This window comes from Nesoenas mayeri (genome assembly GCF_963082525.1).
Source record: "Nesoenas mayeri genome assembly, chromosome: 14".
In the NCBI taxonomy this organism is placed as follows: Eukaryota; Metazoa; Chordata; class Aves; order Columbiformes; family Columbidae; genus Nesoenas; species Nesoenas mayeri.
The window spans coordinates 1871889-1891464 of NC_137556.1; the positions used below are offsets into that span (position 1 = coordinate 1871889).

At 46.4% G+C, this 19576-nt stretch overlaps 1 protein-coding gene across 1 annotated transcript; it reads right to left on the reverse strand.

Annotated features, from left to right (window-relative positions):
* Window positions 1-6301: 6301 nt before the first annotated feature.
* Window positions 6302-15792, reverse strand: LOC308045868 (sulfate transporter-like; the record flags this gene model as incomplete). Its single annotated transcript, XM_080353377.1, has 3 exons — window positions 15721-15792; window positions 9998-10651; window positions 6302-7807 (listed from the first exon to the last, which is right to left on the reverse strand). The coding sequence occupies exons 2-3, from the start codon at window positions 10628-10630 to the stop codon at window positions 6302-6304; spliced, it is 2139 nt and encodes a 712-aa protein (XP_080209503.1). The 5' UTR covers window positions 10631-10651; window positions 15721-15792.
* Between the last annotated feature and the right edge of the window lie 3784 nt (window positions 15793-19576).

The following is a 19576-nucleotide window of genomic DNA, read 5'->3' on the forward strand; positions in this document are numbered from 1 at the left end:
ACTCCTAAGGTCTTGGTTGGTGAAACTGATTGGACAACTTGTAAAAGCTGCTCCAGGCAAAGTTTGCCATTTTCTTTATTCTGAAAAATATTATGTCATAAATATCTAAAATTATTCTGAATTTAAAAAAATATTGAAAGTCATGCCCCAGAACATCCCGAGGTACCAGAGATGATGGTCAGGGACTCAAGTGGCTGATGAACTCAAGGCATCATGTGCTTACCAGCTAAAGTGAGGCTTTACCTCTCTTTAACCATGCTTCAGCTGCATTTCAAATATACATAAAATTTGCCTCCTCAAGTGAAAAAAATAGATAAACTTGGACCCAAGTCCAGCAAAACCTTTTGCTTCCCATGTTCCTGTGCAGTCCCGAGGTCATTTGGGAGCCGCACAAAGAGCCAAGTGCTTTGGAGAGAGCTGGAATTCAAATAGTTTTGGCAGGGAAGTTACTCAATGGAGACGTGAATCTCTATCCAATGCTGTAGTATCTTGTGTATTTGCACTTTAGAGAACAGCAACATGCCCTGGCTTACACAATCTCTAGAACATAAAATATAAACATATTAATCATAATATGACCTAAATATTTCTATTAAATATTTGCCATTTTGCCTAACCAGAGGCATCAATTTAGCATTGTTATAACCTCAAAATAAAAAGCAAGACTCAGTTACTTCCATTTCAGGTGGAACTTTTCTGAAATAGTAAAGATCAGGCAGGTTTTCACACTAGCAGCTGATCCCACAGAGGCTCACAAACACAATAACCAAGCACACGTAACTCTTGGGACTCAGCAAGGTCATCCACAGTGCAAAGTCTGCACTAAAGTCATCGCTGCTTTTATCTATGCCAGCATAGCAGAAGTGCAAAGCCCTTCTGGCGTGGACAGGTACATCAGCATTGAAGTCACACAACGGCATCCTACACTGCGACTCAGCACAGTAAGCAGCACAGACACAAAGCACCTTGTATGGCACGAGCAGCAGACGGCTGCTACCTGCGTCACAGCTTCATTAGCTTAGCCATGCCCATTAAAAGAAAAATTAAATGTAAATCACTTCAATCACTCAATCACCTTTCCAAAGCATATGGAAAAAAACCCAAAACAACACAAACTCAGAAAAACACAGAGGATAATGCCCTGAAACAAACTGCTTGCCTGAAGAGTGCTCCTGCACCACTTCTGAGATGGAGATGCGTGGGTGATGCGACTTCAACCCCCTAAAAAGCTCCTCGCACCGTCAGCACTGGAGATGACAGCAGGGAGCTGGGCACGGTGTGGAACAGCCGGTTAGTGCAGCCCACGGGTGACGGGCTGAGGAACTGCACAGGGTCACCGCTCTTCTCGGGGAGGTTTGGCTACGGAAAGACTTGGACCCCACCAGGCGAGTCCCAGATCCAGGACCTGGCCCAGGCAGAGCTCAGCGCTGACCCGAGCACAAGGCTGCGGGATGCAGCTGAAAACCCCGGTGCGGCGCGGGATGCTCTCCCACCCGCGGCCCCTCAGCACAGACCCACCAGCAGCGGGTTCCAGTGTCTCTCAGCACAAGCGAGTGGAGATGAAGGAACAGCTGAGTTCTCCCCCAAGAGAAAGCACCTTTCTGTTCAGCGCTGCAGCCCGATGGGGAAGGAGCACAGCGGCCGTGAAGCTTTGCTGCCCTGGCTGGGAGAGTCTTAGGTGGATTTAAGACTAAAATTAGATAAAAATAAATGAGCATGAGAACAGAAATCCCTTAGATATGTAGTTCAGGACAGCGACTCACGTGGCAGCACTGAGCAGGAACTGGGGCCTGGGTTGTTATTATATTCCTGGAGAAAGGCACATGGCTGCATACCACTGTCACCGCAGCCCCAGGTGGCATTCCCGGGTGGCACCGTCACTTCTGCAGCCACACAGACCCTGGCACAGCCCAACACCGGGCTAAGGCTTGTGGGGGGACACGCACAGTGGTGCTCCCCACAGGGCAGGGGTTATTTTACCCCCTGTTCAGGGACTTTAGTCTCATCAAAAGATCTGGCGTGAACATTGGGTAGCAGGTCACACATAACAGCAACATACAAAGGCCATGAGTCTTCTGTTTACAGTCAATCCCATGCGATGTCTTACAGCAAAACACAGAGAGAACCGCCAAGAAGGTGGATGCGAGTCTCCCAGTGAACTAGAGAGGAGTTTACAGGGAAATCAGGATCAATGAATCATGCAAGACTAAGGTAGGCGATGCTGTTATAAATCCAAAATAAGCACCACACGCCCCACTGCAGTACCTTATCTTGTTTTATGAAGTGGCCTGAAGGTTGTTTCCATATCAAAGCATTCACACAAGTGAAACATTTATTAGTGCAACGGCCACATTAGGAGGAACTGACACTGCTATCTATAGCAGCAGCAAACGGAACAACAGAGCCTGACATTTCCAGGAGTCTCTAGTACAGCTGAGACCACGAGTGCTAATTTCCGTAATGCTGTGTTGTTGCCATTAATGAATGTGCTAATGATCTCCTAATTCTTCATTTAGACTGCTAGTTGCTGATTAGTACATTTGGGAATGGAGATCAACTGATTTATACCATCTTCCAGTCCGGCCCCAGGTACTGAAGGGTGCGCCTGGGATGGACACTCCTGTTCTAGACAGATGGATAAACCCAAAAACAACTGTTCTGAGACTCCTGTGGATTATACATTAAGCTGTGAGGACAGAAACAGGAGTATCACAAAAGCCTAACTGGAGATATATACATATATATCCGCTGCATCCATCATACAGCAGCAAAAGGTGTATATATATGTACACATACACCTACACACATGAAATTCCTTTATAAAACAAATTCTTCGGGGCAATAGTTTTCAAGCAGTGGTCCCTGATTCCTAATGTGGAATTGGATTAGTTCCACCGGGTCCATAAACATTTTCAAGCAAAACACAGTTCCTGCCAGTCAGTTTCAATTGGATTCGTGTCTCTGTTAAAAAGTCATTCCCAGACTAAGGAAAAATTGCTGAAAACCCACTGCTTTAGGAAATTCCAGCTATTATAAGTTCTAATCTTTGGTTAATTCCAAAGGACTCTCTATTATATTGAACTCTCTGGCAAATTGCATTTATTTCTGTTCCCTTTTTAACCAGTGCTGTGTGCGTTAATATAGACTTATACTATGACCTCTGGATGTTATCTTAAGTAAGAATGTTAAAAGTTGTTCTTTTGGTTGGCTGGCTGCTTTTGCTGTTGCATTTTAACATGGTTTCTTTGTATTTTGCTTGAAATGGAATTTGGAGGCTGTATTGCTCGTTGTGGCTGCACAAACAGCACTGAGGCCAAATACAACGTGCTCTAGCTAAACATAAACCATTTCGGCATATCTCTCAGCTGTAATCTACATTAATTCATTTAAAAAATCAATTTATGGCTGTTTTATTGTGCTTTTATGTAAACAAACATCCAGGAGCTACAAATACACATCCCCCTCGCTGTGGGAAGCGCATACTTCTCAGAAGTAACATTGCTATTCTTCCCTCCCTGGCAAAGGCAGAAGCGTTTAAAAATGGTATTAAGGCTTTTGTTTAAGGTTCTAGAGATGCCTTCTGGTAACGGTTCTAGAGATGCTTTTGTGGCACCCAGATCCCTCTCCACACCCACCCAGGGGCTTTGAATGGGAACACAATGCAAAACACGTACGATGAGGCATTAAAACATCGTTTCCATCCTGCATGCACTCCCTGCGTAGGTGTTAATGCCACTCACCGCTTTTATATGGCTTAGGCTAATTAATCTACTCTGGCAATACCGAATTACCCAAACCGCATATAGGATTCTTAGCCCACAGTAAAAAGATCACTCAGGAGGTTCCTGGAGGAAAAACCCACGATCAGCAGTAGCTGTTTGGGATTCTTCTCCTCTTACAAACACGCCGTAAGGCCGAGAAAGAACAATATTTGTGTTCAGTCCTGCAGAAGCTTCAGCATTTTCTCGCTGACACTTGGGAAACCTGTTTCCTTAACAATGCAGTTCTAGAAAAACAAAGCACAGATCTCAGTTACGCTACTTTTGAACACAGCCCACAGCCTGCCCTGGCATTTCTATTTGATGCTACAACGTCCTAAAAAGTGCAGTAAGTTCATTTAACATACAAAGGTTCCCCGGTCCTTTCTGACACCTCATCCTTGAGGTCCCAACTCCCAGAGTGAACCTATACGTGCCATTTCAGCTGTCAGAACGAAGGGAACAGTCACTGGTCCTAGCTCAGAAAAATCCCACCAATACTAAATGCAAAAATCTGTTTCTAGTTAGAGAACTTTTCACCATTCATATTGTATCTATATTCCTTTTGTATTCTATTCCTTTTGACTCCTAGCTCATGATTTTTGAACAATTAAAGATGAGAGTATTGCCTTTATACAACAGCTTTCCCCTTCTAAAAGCTGCAAGGAACCTGCAATTCAGAGTGTAAACTGCCCTGGGAGAAGCCACCGTCTTCCAAGGAGGTCCTAAATGCTACATATAGCTGGTACTCAGTAAAAACATGTCTCAACTCTGCCTTCATAATTGGATTTTGTTGGTTTAAGAGAACCTACTGCTTGTATTTTAGCATGAAGAACAGGCACTCTTCACCATTCTGCATAATTTAGAAGTACAAAGTTTAATTTACACTCATATGGTCAAATAACATTGAAAGAATCCCTGACGCCTCTTGCAATGCCTGGATTTCTTGGCCTGTCCATCCCCGTTACATCAAGTCCATGACAGAGCATGTGTAAAGGGTCTGAGCTCAATAAAACCTGGATTTACACATGAATTCTGTGCGACATGGAGAAATTGGGGCAGATGTTGGATAATCTACTGGCCCTTTTCATTTTGGTGCCTGTGATTCTGTCCACCTGGCACATAAAACTGGCTACGAGGGACCGTTTTCTGTCGAAACTCAAGAATGGGAGACGTTTCCGTCTCTAATGTCCACAATCCTAAAGAGCTCCTAAATATTAGGAAAATGAATGATTGACCATAAGCATGAATCAGACTTCTAAACTGTCACCTCTGAATAAAAATCATGCAAAAAAAATTCGAGCTAAAGAGGCAAACTTTCTCGGCATGTATATGCCCATGTAGACGGCCTTTTTCCCTCAAAATAAGACCTACTCTAAAAATAAGCCCTAGCATTTTTCAGGATTTTTGAGGATGCTCAAAATATAAGCCCTACTCCAAAAATAAGCCCTAGTTACAGTTAGTTAAAAAAAATCAATTAAAATAGTGTCCAGGCAGCTATACATGTAAAAAAGTAAAATTAATAGGCAATAGAATGCAGCAGGACAGATACACCCCACACCAAGAAAAGAAGACACCCCCAAAAGAATCGCACTCAAGAGACAACACGAGACCCAGAACAATGTAGATTGTCGTACCTGGAAAAAGGAAACAGAGTCACAAGAAATTAATGATGGAATTCAGGGTTTGGAGAGTTATGATGATATTCCAGAACGTGACGACATGACTATACTTGAATAAATGTTGATATTTTTTTTTCATTCAAGAATAAATGTAGATTGTTATTCATGGAAAAATAAGACACCCCCTGAAAATATGCCCTAACGTATCTTTTGGAGCAAAAAAATTAATGTAATACCCTGTCTTATTTTCAGGGAAACAGGGTAGGAGAGAACCATGCCCTCACCACCTGGCTGCATTGGGCTCTCAGGAGACATGCCCAAGGCCTCTGGAGGTGGTAGGTGGTTAGAAGCTATTCATTAACACCTTCTCACGCATGCTTGGATTTTATTTATCTGTCTCAAATTTAGGGTGGTTACAGGAATCACCAACCAATGACTCCACAGTAAAGACCAAAGCAAACAGTCCTCATCAGTTATTTCGTAGAAAACACAAAGGTGTGGTAACACGGAAAGGCAATGCCAGAACCAGAGACAAGAAATGAGTTGCCCCTCGTTATTCAAAATCCTGCCCCACCCATAGAGACAGGGGTGCAATAAAGACTTCAATGCTGGTGATCAAAACTCAGAGGGGAACAGAGACACGGAAAGTTCAGGAGAGAAGAGAAATGAGATGAACCACCATATGAAAACTCTTAGATTCACAGATTGGACGTAACCAAGTTAAAAATCATCTTCATTCAGCACCACCTATTGAATCACTATAGCAGGCAGACCAGACTTAAAGCATCAAAACAGACTGCGCAGTAGCCAGGTGTTAACCACCCTGCCTCTCTTTCGCTGAGTGCAGGTATATCGCATGGACATACAGACCCACAGCCATTTTTTCGCCAGACTTTGCTCCAGCTTGCTGCCTTCCCACCACTAGTTCTTGGAAGCGCTGGTCCCATTGTGCCCCTGCGCACCCAGCACAAAGTCCACGGCCTGGTGCACGCTGTGGAAGAGCAGGGGGTCCTCCCCCTCTTGGAAGAATTCTCCTCGGATCAGGGAACTCCTCACCGAGGGATTGCACTGGGCCAGCAGCACCTGCACACCGATGTCCCTGTAGTCCTTGCAGACCTCTTTGAGCGTGCGTATTCCTGCCGTGTCCAGAAACTGTACCGCACAACAGTCGATCACTATTGTGTGAAACCCAAGAGGTTCAGAGACAAAATCCACGGAGATGCTGGTCTGATTGCCACCAGAATCCACCTCTTTATCTCTAAGCATTCGTTTTGCTGCTTTCTTCTTTGCTGCCTTCACCCAAACTGGGTTGACCCCGGTTTGCTTGTAGAGGATGGATTTAAAGCACTCTTTGTTGATGTAGTAGAGGGGCGCTTCGAAACGGAACACCACGATTCCTGGCTTGGTCTGCAAGTTCTTGTAAGCAGACAGGGATTCATATGTCTCGGACTCTGCCACCCAGCCAAGCAGCGGTGCCTCCGGCCTCTGAGTCCGGAAAATGACGCAGAGCATAGAGAAGCAAACACCAACCAAAAGGCCGATCTCGGTGCTGATAAGTGCTGAGGCTGCCATAGTAACCAACCAGATCACGGTGTCCACTCGGCTCAAATGCCACATTTTTGGCAAGTCCTTGAACTTCCGCAGGGCTCCTCTGAGGTTTACAATGGTTATGACAGCAAGGACGCATTTCTGAAGGGAGTAAAATAAAGGTGCAATCACAAGGAGGACTAACAGGATTACCAAACTAGTGACCATGCCAGACATTTGTGTCCTACAGCCTGTGGACTCTTTCACAAGAGTCTTGGCAAGAGCTGCACTTGTTGTGAAGCAATGGAAGAAAGAGGGAATGATGTTGCAGAAGCCAATGGCGTACATTTCCTGGTTGGCCTTCACGCAGTAACCATGCTTTTTGGCAAACATCTCCGAGAGGGAGACGGTGATGGCAAAGCCAATAACAGCTATGGGGACAGCATCCAAAGCCACATTAGGAATCAGGCTCCAGTCTGGAGGGCGGGGTGGCAGAAACCCAGTCGGGATGTGCCCGGCAACACTCGAGCCATAAGTCTCTCTGAGCTTCCCAAAGTGAGATGCCAGAGTAGCTGCCACAATCACGACCAGTTCAACTGGTATTGGAGCCTTGAGCCTGGATTTAAAGTGTTCATTCAGCTCTTTGGTTGGGATAAGTACAAGAAAGCACAAGAAGCTGGTGATGAGGTCACAGAAGTTGGTCTTATGTATGTTTTTGAAGATGTTTATCCAGGTGGTTACGAGGGAGCCGACGCCACTGCTCCGAGGAATGTCTATGCCCAGGAGATACTTGGCTTGCGAGGTCAGGATGGTGAAGGACGCACCTGTGACAAATCCACTCAGCAAGGAGTCGGAGAGGTACACTGAGACAAAGCCCACTTGAAAGAAACCCATGGCCACCTGGAAGGAAGCAACGACACACGACAGGTTAGGATGCAAATCTGACACATGTCACCACTGTGGGGCTATGGAGGGAGGAGAGACTCAAAACCACTGTGCATGGCCCTGGAGGATAAGGAAAACAGTCTCCAGCATCCAGCTGGTCCTGGTGCACCACACATGAACTAACTGCATTTCTAACACAGAGAAGGGCCTTCACACCCTGAATCTGCATTTATCATTTGCTCATTGGTTCAGTTTTAACTTCTGGTTACCTCAGCAGGCAAAGAAACCCAGGGGAAAAAGCATTTGAAATGCTGGCTACTTCTGCTCTTGCTTTCTCAAGTTCTTACAGCCTCTGAACTTCGCAGGGATCCAAAACGTTTTTGGTTTTCTTTGCCTTACACTTGAGCTCACAGCCTGCAGTAAAATCACGGCTCACAGCAGACCAGCTGTCCTTCGCACTGCACAAAGTTTGGTGCATCTGATTCAGATAATACACGAGCTGTCAACTCTTGTGATGCAGATTACATAAAGAGAGGGAAATTTAAGCGCCTTTTCATTAATTTTTATTAATGCTAGTTGAACGGACAAATCCTCAGTGCTTTCTCATGGGAATCACTAGTTTTATGGATACCTAGCCCACACGTGCATAAATGTCCCCTCATCAACCTTCATGCCAAATGGAGCACAGACCTTCTCAAAGCAGTTTGCTAGAAGCCTTTAAACTCCCCACGCCGGACAAAAGGGCTGTCTACACTGTTACCTGCAGGCCAGAACTTACAGGTATTAAACTTCAAGTAGATAGAGCTTATTAGGTAATTAAGGCAAAATAAAGCAAGCTAGAGTCCTAGCTGGGAACTTCACAAGAAGCAGGAAGCATTACTGAAGAGAAGGCAGGTTTGAGACCTGGACCGACTGGACATCGGCTCAGCGCCAAGCTCTACGAAACGCTCCCGCACAGCCTCGGTAATCCAGTTAATTCAGATGAATTTTCTGGCTGTAAAACATTAGCAGCATTGTCTTACCTAGTTATGCTGTAGGCAACTGGTACGAGCAGGCTTGCATTCTGCCATTTGATTGCAAAGTTTCTGATACAAATAATGCGATTTTGGTTGGAGTTTCCAATTAAAAATAAAGATATATTTGGGGCTGTGAAGACCTATTGGTTAATGGGCAGAGAGACAGCAAGTGGAATAGGCCTAACATTCAGAAGTATTTAGGATTAAGTAATCTGACTCCTTCATATAAAGTTACTTAATTGCACTTGTACTTGCAAAGAACATTAAGCATAATTCATAGCTCCAAAACTACATCCATCCTACGGTGATGAAACAAAATCCAGTGTATCTCAAGAGCCCCAGAATGTTTCTGAAGTTACTCAACACTAAATTGCAGTGCAAGAAAAAGTCCCAGGTTGTGTCTAAAACCAGCGGTTTAGAGCATCACGGGTACATTTCCTTTTCTACTCTACAGTTTGATTAACCACCACCCTGCAGGCCACTGTAGGAACAAATTAACGTGAACTCACAAACTGAAACACCACAGCTCTGCAGTAGCGTTAAAACTAAACCCACTCTGGTTAACACATGACTCTCTAAAAACAAAGGTACCTGCTTTAATTTCAGTCAGCAGTGAATTCTAGGAAGTCAGTAGAGACAGACTGGTAAAATATTGTTGAGCAATATATTTTAATACGGTAATAATTAAAAGCTTTATTTCAAACATTTTATCATCTTAGTAGTATCTTTTTCATATAACAGCATTGTTTTGGCTTTGAATGGGCAAACAGCCAAGTTTTACAAGCACAGTGACAAATAAAAGGAAACCAGATGTACTTTTACTGTCCGGATCATTTTTTGAGAAAAGGCAAATGACTCAAGTCTGGAATTAAAAGCTGACACACCACATTTTAGCCCAAGGAAATGGAGGCCAAAGCAGATTGCACAGGAGCAGCAGCTGGTTATGTGCAAGTCCTTATGGTCCCCAGAGTGGCAACGCAAGCACAAAACGCTACTGAAAACCAGGAAAGGACACAGAGGAGTTTCATGCACCACAGTAACCAGAGATGTCCAGCCCTCCCCGTGCCCGCTCCCCTGGGATGCGGATCGAAGACACGTGCAAGCCCAGCAGGCTGTTCATGTGGACGATCACCTCAAGAAGAATTAAAGCTTTTTTCCACAGAATGCCTGCTTGTCCACCTGCTCTTACCTGATAAACTCCAGCTATGAAGGTCATGGTGGCTCCCACTGTAATTGCATAGCAGCTTTTATCACAGAGCGGCTGCTGCGGTGTGTGATTCCCAGGCGGAACGGTGGCGTTGACGTACTCGGCTGTGTCCGTGAGGACGCTGGGCACAGCTGGCTCTAGGTCATAGCCAGCTCTCTGTATTTCACGATCCACCACTTGTCCCACCATGAGGCAAATCACACCGAAGATGCCAACTGAGATGTGGCGGGAGGTTCCAAATATGAAATAAATAATGCCAGCAAAAAAGGATGTATAAAGGCCATAAATAGGCTCCTGTCCAGCCAAGAGAGAATAGGCAATTGACTGTGGGACTAGTAAGACCCCCACAATCACACCAGACATGATGTCTCCCAGTAGGTACTCTCTTAGTTTGTATTTAGGAAGCCACTGCAAGATGGGAAAGAAACTGAGAATATAGTCTTTAGCTTTGGCTGGAGTGCAGCTGCAAGTTTTCTTCGCTTGCTTCACCACCAGAGCCTTCATGCTCCTCTTCTTCTCTTGGGGCTCCAAGAACATTCTGTGATGGAAACTGCATTTAGCATCATCTCCTTCTGGCATTTCAGTCACTGAATGGACGTTGTTGAATTCTGCCATTGCTGCCACCTCAAGGACTCCCTAAAAACACAAAGAACCACCATTTGCGTTAAATCATAAAGGAATGTGCTACATGAGGCTCTTTAGTAGATTAAATAAAGTCTTTATTAAAACAATGGGCTAAAAGTTCAGCACAGAGAAAGCTATTGCCAAGCCAACTTGTAAAAATCCTTTCCATTATATCCCCGTTAAGCAATGAATCACTTCTCAGAGATGAACCGTCCTAAAACAGCCTGAGTAACTGATCCCAACCATAGCAAAAGAACCCACACGAGAATAGAAGCAGCTACAGTACTGTACTTTTAGACTGGCTTCTCTTTCCAGATAAAAACACTCAGATTTCTAGAACAGCCTCGTGATTAGAAAGCAATTCAAGCCAAGTAACCCAGCTCTTCCACCTCACACCACAGCGTGCTTCTCCCTACAGTGACCACGCTCCAGCGCGCGGGGTCTATCTGAACACACAGGGCAGATGCTGACAGCTGCCCAACAGAAAATAACAGAGGTGGGCATTCATGTTTAACCCAAAAGGTGTTTACCCAGAGACAGTGGTGGGTGAGCTCCTGAATCCTTCCAGCTCAGCGAAGACAGCTAGCTCCCTTTGGCACAGATGGCTACCACGTCCAGAATAGAGACCTCCCTGGCTCCAAAATTGCGAACAGTGACATCGGCAGGGATGGATTTTCTGCACAAGATGGACACTGTGTGCCTTTCTATTACCACAACTCAGACAACCTAGGCTCTGTCCCATGCAGACTGAATCGCATTACCAGGTCTCATGCTCCATATGAGATGCCTTATTAATTAATACCTACCTCTGGCTCTCCCCAGCCGGCAGGTAGCAAAGTATCGATGCTTTTCTCCAGCTCCTGTTCTGTTCCATATGCCCACACCTCCCACTCTGTATTCAACTTACCTGGACCACACGTGAGGTCTGCACACCAGAAAGATGAAAATAGCTCTAAAAAAACCTGAGCAGAACATGCCTCATTCGGCTGCTGTTCGGAGCGCAGGCAGAGGAGCTGCTTAGGGAAAGTCACACTCACAAAAGGAAAAATGAAGCTTTAACGCACTGCTGGGTTAGGAGAGACCTAAGTGAAAAGTTGTATAGTTTGAACACAAGTCCTGGTATCTCTGTCCTCCTTTTGGTCCTGGTCCTTACAACTGGAGAACCAAGAGCTCTGCATCCAAAGATTAGCCCACCCAGAACTTTAGTACTTATATATTTTTAGGGGTAAATTTTCAAATGTATTTCTTTGTCTTCATTTTTGCTTGTTATACAAGTCAATCACTTAGTACACTGGAAGGAAAGAGAAGAAAGTTTCCATTTTGTATACTTGTATGTTTGATTGTTCCAAGCATCTATCCTACAATCCCCTGGCCATGAAAAGTTATTGTATTGCATAGCTAGATACACCTTATAATGATGAACTTCCCTTAGCTAAGGCCTTCCGGTTCAGTATCTTTACTGTGTTTAGATTAATTCCAGGCTCAGAAGAACTGTATGAAGAATTAGGATATTTATAAAGAAACGTGCACTGCCAGAAGTCACACACTCAAGATCACACAGTGATCACCATTGGAGAAGAACCCATCCCTACCCTTCCAGATATCCAACCTCACCCACCCAGACAACACCGCAAAGTCTGCTCAGGGTTTATTTATAGCGCTAAAAAAAGAAGGCAAACACTACACAGTGAGAACGAAGCAAATATAGCACGCAAAAAAACCCATGTGTCCACAGTACTCTGCATAGGCACATTCTGTAGTTGTATTTGCTCAAGCAGTTTCACAACAACAAGAGTTACAAATCAAAAAGCTCTTCATCCAAAGCTAGGCAATTCGATGCTGTAAAAGCTGGGGGAAGGACTCACCCTATGCTGCTTTTTATGTAAAGCAAATTACTCGACTGAGTTTGTTTTCTGAGATTTTAGTAAATATTTCAGTAATTAAAATCCTTCCAGTTCGCCTTTCCCTCATCCCAGACCTGCAGACAGTTCACCAACCCGCGAGCTTTTCGGTGTGTCCGGAACACCAACACAAACCCCAGACAGTTCAGTTTAGTCCTGTGCAGCGCCATAAATCACCTGCATGGTAAATGATACCCGGGATTTTTTAGTCCTGTGTAGACAATACAGAAATGTTCTAAGTGAAAATCTTTTTGGCTCCCAAGCTCTGAGCAGACACTGGGTCTTTGTGTTGACCTGCACCACAGCTTTCCCCATGCAGCGTGAAAAGGGCCTTTGATCACACAGTCCCTGCCTCTCACCACGTCAGGACACCAGGAAATGACACAATTTCCAGCATCGGTTTCACCGTTTTCTGCCTGAAAGCAACGCTCTGTATTACTTTTGTAGCCGTTGAGCCCAAGTTTGCCTAGTAAAACTAGATTTTCTTCTTTGAAAAGAAAACAGCCTTTAGTTCAGTATACTCAAGGGCACTCTGTATATCTAACTTGGAAAAGGAGCTACTGTGCTTTTTTATTTTGAAAGCTGTTATTGACACGCAACTAATTTGTATGTCTAGAATTTGCTTTTGGCCTAAGATCTTCAGGGGTGTCTGACTGCCACAAAGCTTTACTTAAGACACAAAGAAAGAAACTATAACCCAGAACTGAGGAAATTTCCAGTATCTCTGTGTTATCAAGTGACTGCCATAAAATAAAAGATATGTGGAGGTGCTGCATTCTTGAGATCTGATGACTTTACAGATTACTTCTGCATCCCTTCTGGGCCTTCCTCACCGATCCATGGCACGGCAGAGGTGAACCAGCACCGTCCCAGCACCAGTCTGTGGGAAACACCACCCGATGCACAGGGCTGTGCCGGCTCCAGCTCCATTTCTGTCACCTTAACAGTAAGAGAATAATGGATTGTGGAGCTCACTCACCCGCTGGAATAACTTAAGACAAGCTTAAACTAAAGACATGAGCATTTAAGAGTAGAAACCAAACAGGTAGTATTCTTTCTATCACACCGATCTCAGTTTTTCAGGTTATTTCTCTAAATTTCACATGCACGAGTCATCACCGTATGCAATCACCACCCACCCTTGTGTACCCACTTGCTATACATGAGAAGTTGCATGCACTTAAATACTAATGCATAAACACATTATATAAAGAGAGATGAACGACTTTTGAAGAGATGTAAAGAAGCAGCAGGTGAATCAGAAATTCAAGTTCCACACAAACTGAACCAGGATCGGGCAACTACCTCTGGGTCCCTGCACAGTCTCACTCAGAGTATAGAAGGAAAGCAAATAATGAATAACTAATTCTTTGTCTCTACTCTTGTTGGACAACAGCCTTTTCCATGTAATCTCTTAACAGTTGTGGAGCAATAAGGAAATTCAATGCTGCCACGATAACACCGAGATAGGTGCTGGAACACTTCACATAACTCAGAAAAAAAAAAAAGTCAGGTTTTTGACAAATTCCTTAACATCCTCTGCCAAAACATTCAGGCCACAAACACTGATTTCAACAAGAGACTTAAAAATCATATGAACACTGAAATCCATACAGCAACATGCAACACATTTAGGAATAGAGCCACCTTATTCTTGGCACAAAAACCACCAGCCGTTAACTCAAGTGGGAAAACCTGCAAGGCCAGACAATAAAACATTGCTGGTGTGAAATATTCACCCTTTTCCTACTTCAAACATTAAGTTTTCCTGCGTGGCAGCAGCGGTGAAGCTGCAAACTGGGCTCAGGCAGCTCCCACGCTCACCGTTAGCCAGCTCGATAACACACTGAGGGTCTTGGGGACAGCAGGGTGACCATGAGCCAGCACTGGGCCCTTGTGGCCAGGAAGCCAATGGTACCTGAGGTGGGTTAGAAGGGGGTGGTCAGTAGGTCAGAGAGGTTCTCCTGCCCCTCTGCTCTGCCCTGGGGAGATCACACCTGGAATCTTGTGTCCAGCTGTGGCCCCTCAGTTCCAGCAGGACAGGGAACTGCTGCAGAGAGTCCAGCGCAGCCACCAAGATGCTGCAGGGAGTGGAGCATCTCCCGTGTGAGGAAAGGCTGAGGGAGCTGGGGCTCTGGAGCTGGACAAGAGGACACTGAGGGGGGACTCAGTCATGGGGATCAATATGGAAAGGGGCAGTGTCAGGAGGATGGAGCCAGGCTCTGCTGGTGACAACCAGTGACAGGACAAGGGGCAATGGGTGCAAACTGCAACACAGGAGATTCCATTTAAATATGAGAAGAAACTTGTTCCCAGCGAGGGTGGCAGAGCCTGGCCCAGGCTGCCCAGGGGGGTTGTGGAGTCTCCTTCTGTGCAGACATTCCAACCCGCCTGGACACCTTCCTGTGTAACCTCATCTGGGTGTTCCTGCTCCATGGGGGGATTGCACTGGATGAGCTTTCCAGGGCCCTTCAACCCCTGACACTCCGGGATTCTGTGGAGAGCTGCAGTGAGGCCGGGCGGAGGATTCTGCCCCACGGGCACTTCCGTGGGCAATGGCTCCGGCCCCGGCCCCGCCGCCAGCCCGGCGGCCGAACCCCAACCCTGCTGCCGGCCCTCGGTGCCCGGCCCCGCTGCGGGGGGAGCAGCGGCCGCGGGTGCGTGTGGCCGGGAGAGGGCTGGGCAAGAGACCCGCCCAGCTCCGAGCGGAGCGCCACGCACAGGGCTTGCATTGCCCTAAGGGAGTGTTTAATTGTTATTTTTCTGTTTTAATAAAATCCCCAAGAACAACACACAGCACAAAGAAATCCACGCACTTTTTATACTCCTGAAACCGCGAGGTTTTTTTTTGCCGAGAGCGCGTCTATCGCTTCGGGAACCAACCAACATGTAAGTTTCCCGGACAGTAGAAGGGAAGTCGTAACGCTTTCGATACAACATTCAGTTTCATCCTCTCGACCTCAGCACCGCTTCGTTCACACGCAGCCCCCGCGGTGGGCAGACACCCCAACCCCGCCGCTCACTTTCTGTCTTCCGCTATTTTACGAGCCGCTCCCTAGAGCCGGGGTGCCAGCAGGAGCCGAGCCCACAACACCCCACCGCCTCCCCGGCCGCCGCAGCGCCGCTCGCCCCTTCCCCCGGGACCCGCCCGTTCGCCCCCGTCCCACAGCGCCCACTCACCGCGGGGCCTCCGGCGGCTCCAGACAGACCTGGGGCGGACAGGAGGGAGGGACCGACCGGCTGCAGCGGCTCCCCGCGTCTGGGCAGCGCCGGCCCGGCCCCCTCGCTCCTTCCCGCCCGCCTCCCCGCCGGAGCGGCGGGCAGAGGAGGGGAGGGCCGGGCCGCCCAGAGGCCACGGAAGGGCCCGGAGCAAGCGCGGCGAGCACCGGCGCCTCCACCCTAACGCGCCAATTACTTTCTAATTAATTAATTATTTGCTAATTAATTCCAAGTGTGTTGTGAATTACGAGCGGCCTGAAAAAACCTGGTGCAGAGAGCGACTCACTGATCCTTCTCCTTACCCCTGAAAAAATTCCACCCTGAAGCAAAAAAAAACAAACCAGAGGAACTCTAGTGAAGAATCCGTGTTTCTGTTAATTAAGTCACGCTCACGCTTTTAAGTTGAAAGATTAATTATGTGTGGCTAACTTGTGATAAAGTGACCTTCAACTTCCCATGGCTGTCATAGGGAAACGGTCCCAATTTTTGAGAGAAAATGGCCTGATGTTGCTTTAGGGCACCACTACTATTCATTAAAAATAATCGTCTAAGATTCCTCAGTGGTGTTTTTTCCAGTGTCCAGATCTGCTGGGGAGCTGCTTCCACCTGGGAAGGACAGAGGATCTTTGACGATTTGATAGTCTCTGAAGTTGAACATTGCCTAATATTTGCATTTTGGGTGGAACCCTGAGCTGGGTTCCCATCGGAGAAGGCGAGACCAGTTTTGGGCTTGCAGAATCCATGCTCATGTCTTTTGGCGTTAGGCAAATCCCATAAATCCTGCTGTAGAAAGACAGAATACTTCCAATGGTAAACGTTAGCCATCTCCACAAGGGTTTAACTACATGTCGTGGTAACTACAACATGGAAGATGCAAAGGAAGGAAAAGAAACTCTCTCTCCCTTTCCCCTCGTTACCCACCGTCAAAAGCATCAGTGGCTTTGCCTTCCGAGTCCTCTTAGGGACTTCCACGGGAGTTTTAATTGGGTTACATGCGTGTGGTGACTCCAAGACTACCAGAGCGAATCCCTGAGGGGAGTGACATCTATGACAAAACCATCCAAAAGAACCTTTTCTGTAGGGACTCTGCCGAAATCTAACAAGAAACCACAAAACCAAGCAACAGGTGTTAAAGCATTTTCATTGTCGTTCTAGAGGCATTGGCTGTGGAACAACTCGGATCACCAAGTACATTATGTCTTCATGGAAGAAGCAGGGACATGGTATCTTCTTGGAGTGCAGATAAAGAACATTATATTTTAAAAATTACTATTTTTTTCTGAATCACTGCTGTTATTAGGTTTTGTTTTTCTTTTTTACTGTACACTGATTTTCTAAAAAGTAGGAGGGAAAAATCCAAGTAAATATTTAAGATAAGTAAACCATTTTACTTCCAACTGCTTTCTTCTTCTCCAGGTATATTAAGTTTTATGGTTAATGTACTTTTGTGCTAAGGGAACCTTTGGCCCTGGAGAAACGTGCTCCTCACGCTCCAGAATCTCCTGCCAAGGAAGGGTGAGCTGGGGGATGCTGACACACAAACGGCGTTTGCCATCCGCCCATCGCGCTCACTCTGCCCGTCGAACCCGCTGCCTCTGCTTCTCCAGGTTGCGCCGTCATCTTTATGACAGCGAATCCCCAGAGGCCAGTTTCTCAGACTACAAAACCATCTTGAAAAATGCTCCGTTTTGTTCCACATACACCCGGGCAGCCCTTGTACAGCCCCCGCACCCTGTCCTAGCTTTTGAAATGCATCCAATTTTATGCATTTGATTATAAAGTCAGCCACCTCACGCAATACTTAGCAAAAGAAAAGAAAGAGTAATAAAATCAGCTACTTCACTCTCCTCCCCTCTAAAATTTTCCGTCAAGGATGAGAAAAATTCCAAGTAAAAATGCTGTGGATGGAGGGGAAAGAAGCGTAATAAATAAGGAAAGATGCAAGGAATCGGAGTCTGTAGGTAATCAAAATAAGGTATCGAAAAGAAAGAAGCTCTGTCCATGTGTTGCTGTCAAGATAGAGTGTTCTGTACAAATATGTGTGCACAATTGCTACGCTCTCAGTGGATGCCACGGTCAGTGTCTCGTAGAGTCAAAAACTAACAATGCGTTAATACGTGGTGTTGCGGGTCAGAAGGCTTCTGAAAGCCTCCTGTGAACGTGACTGTGAGATGGTCGGCTGCGGAGGAGGTTGCTGGGAGGATCCTTCTCTGGAAAAGTCACAGACATTTGTGCCAGGGGCTCAGAGATTCAGGAGGTGATGGCTGGCCTGGAGGAAGGCTGAAGTCAGTGCCTCATCCTCCCTGCGGAAAGAAAACGTCATCGTGGCTTCTCCAAAACTGTCAGAAATGGTGTTTAATAAACGAGAATTGCCTGCAGGCAAGGAGGTGGCTGCATATGGTGCTAGAGTTAGGTCATGGTTGGACTTGATGATCCCGAGGGTCCCTTCCCACTGAAATGATTCTATGATTCTGTACCCAGAAAGGTGCTGGTGGGGACAAGAATTGCTCAGCACCCTGCTGCCAGGTGTCCTTTCGCTCTGCTAGCGATGGGGACAGCGGTGTCGCGGCTCTCCCACAGCAGCCCGTGGCTGAATCCACGTTTGTAACGCGGGTTTCGCCAAGGAAACGCTGCACTGGCATTTTGGAACAGGCTACAGAGCTGCTGGCGTTTCCTAAGCATAGTCAATGTGGGATGTGCTCTGAGATGGGAGGGGGGAGCGATTTAAAACACCGTGCTGGTGTAAATCTCTGGCTGTCCATAGTGATTCGCAGCAGTGCGGTGACGCGCTGTCGGCAGCAGCCGCGCTGAAGCACGTTGACGGGTCACGCACGGCCCCTTCACGTGAGGCGAAAGCCATAACTACCCAGCAGCCCAAGAGAGGCCCAGGTAATAAAAGTGCCAAAGGACAAGCTCGTTTCTTTTGCCTCCTTTGAGAGCTGCCTGTCATGTCTCACTGGCTTCGAGCAGCAGCGAATATTTGCAAAGTCACCTTGAGCTAGTGCTGAGCTCCCAAAATTTGGCCACACACTTTCTGCTGTGCTGACAACTGATGTGCGCAGTAGAGCAAGGGCTGCGGATCCATTACAGCTTGGCATTTAAAGCATGAAGGGAGGTGTTACTCTAAATCCGAGATGGATTTTGCTGAGTTTCTTGTTTTTAATCCCTGCAATTAGGTATATGTTGATTATCACAAGTGACAGAATAGAGTTGTAGTCATGGAACCCAATGTATATAGAAGCACGCGGAACTTTAGCCTTTTCTTCTTAAAACATGTTTATGTTGGCAACCCTAGTTTGCAGTAGAATATTTTTATCATTTGGAGGAGAAACACCGAGGTTGTGAAGTTACATGTTCAATCCGAACCACAGCTGGGCCCGGAGCAGGCGGCAGCAGCACAGAGCGGCGGTGACCGCCACATCCCTCCGTGGAGTTGCCATGTGCCGTAACAGCCACATCTGGGATGCACAGCATGTGCCTGATGGCCAAAGAACATCTGTACAGATGGAGATGTGGCCAGTGAAGTGTCTTTGGACACTGTGGACCGCAGTATTTCGCATGGCTCTACGAGTGCTCCGTAGGAGAGGTGTTTAAACGTGGCCTGGAGGCTGACTGAGCTCATTTCACACGAAGATAATTAATTCTTTGCTACAAGGACTACTTGTGTTAAATGTGATAATCCAAATGTGGGGCATGGTCCTGAAGAGCTCTGTGCTGCAGCCACCCACAGTGCCCTCGACGATGAATTCCTGGGGACGGTACAAAATCAGACAGCCTTGCTTATCTCTGTCTATAGCCATTTATTTGGTTATCCAGC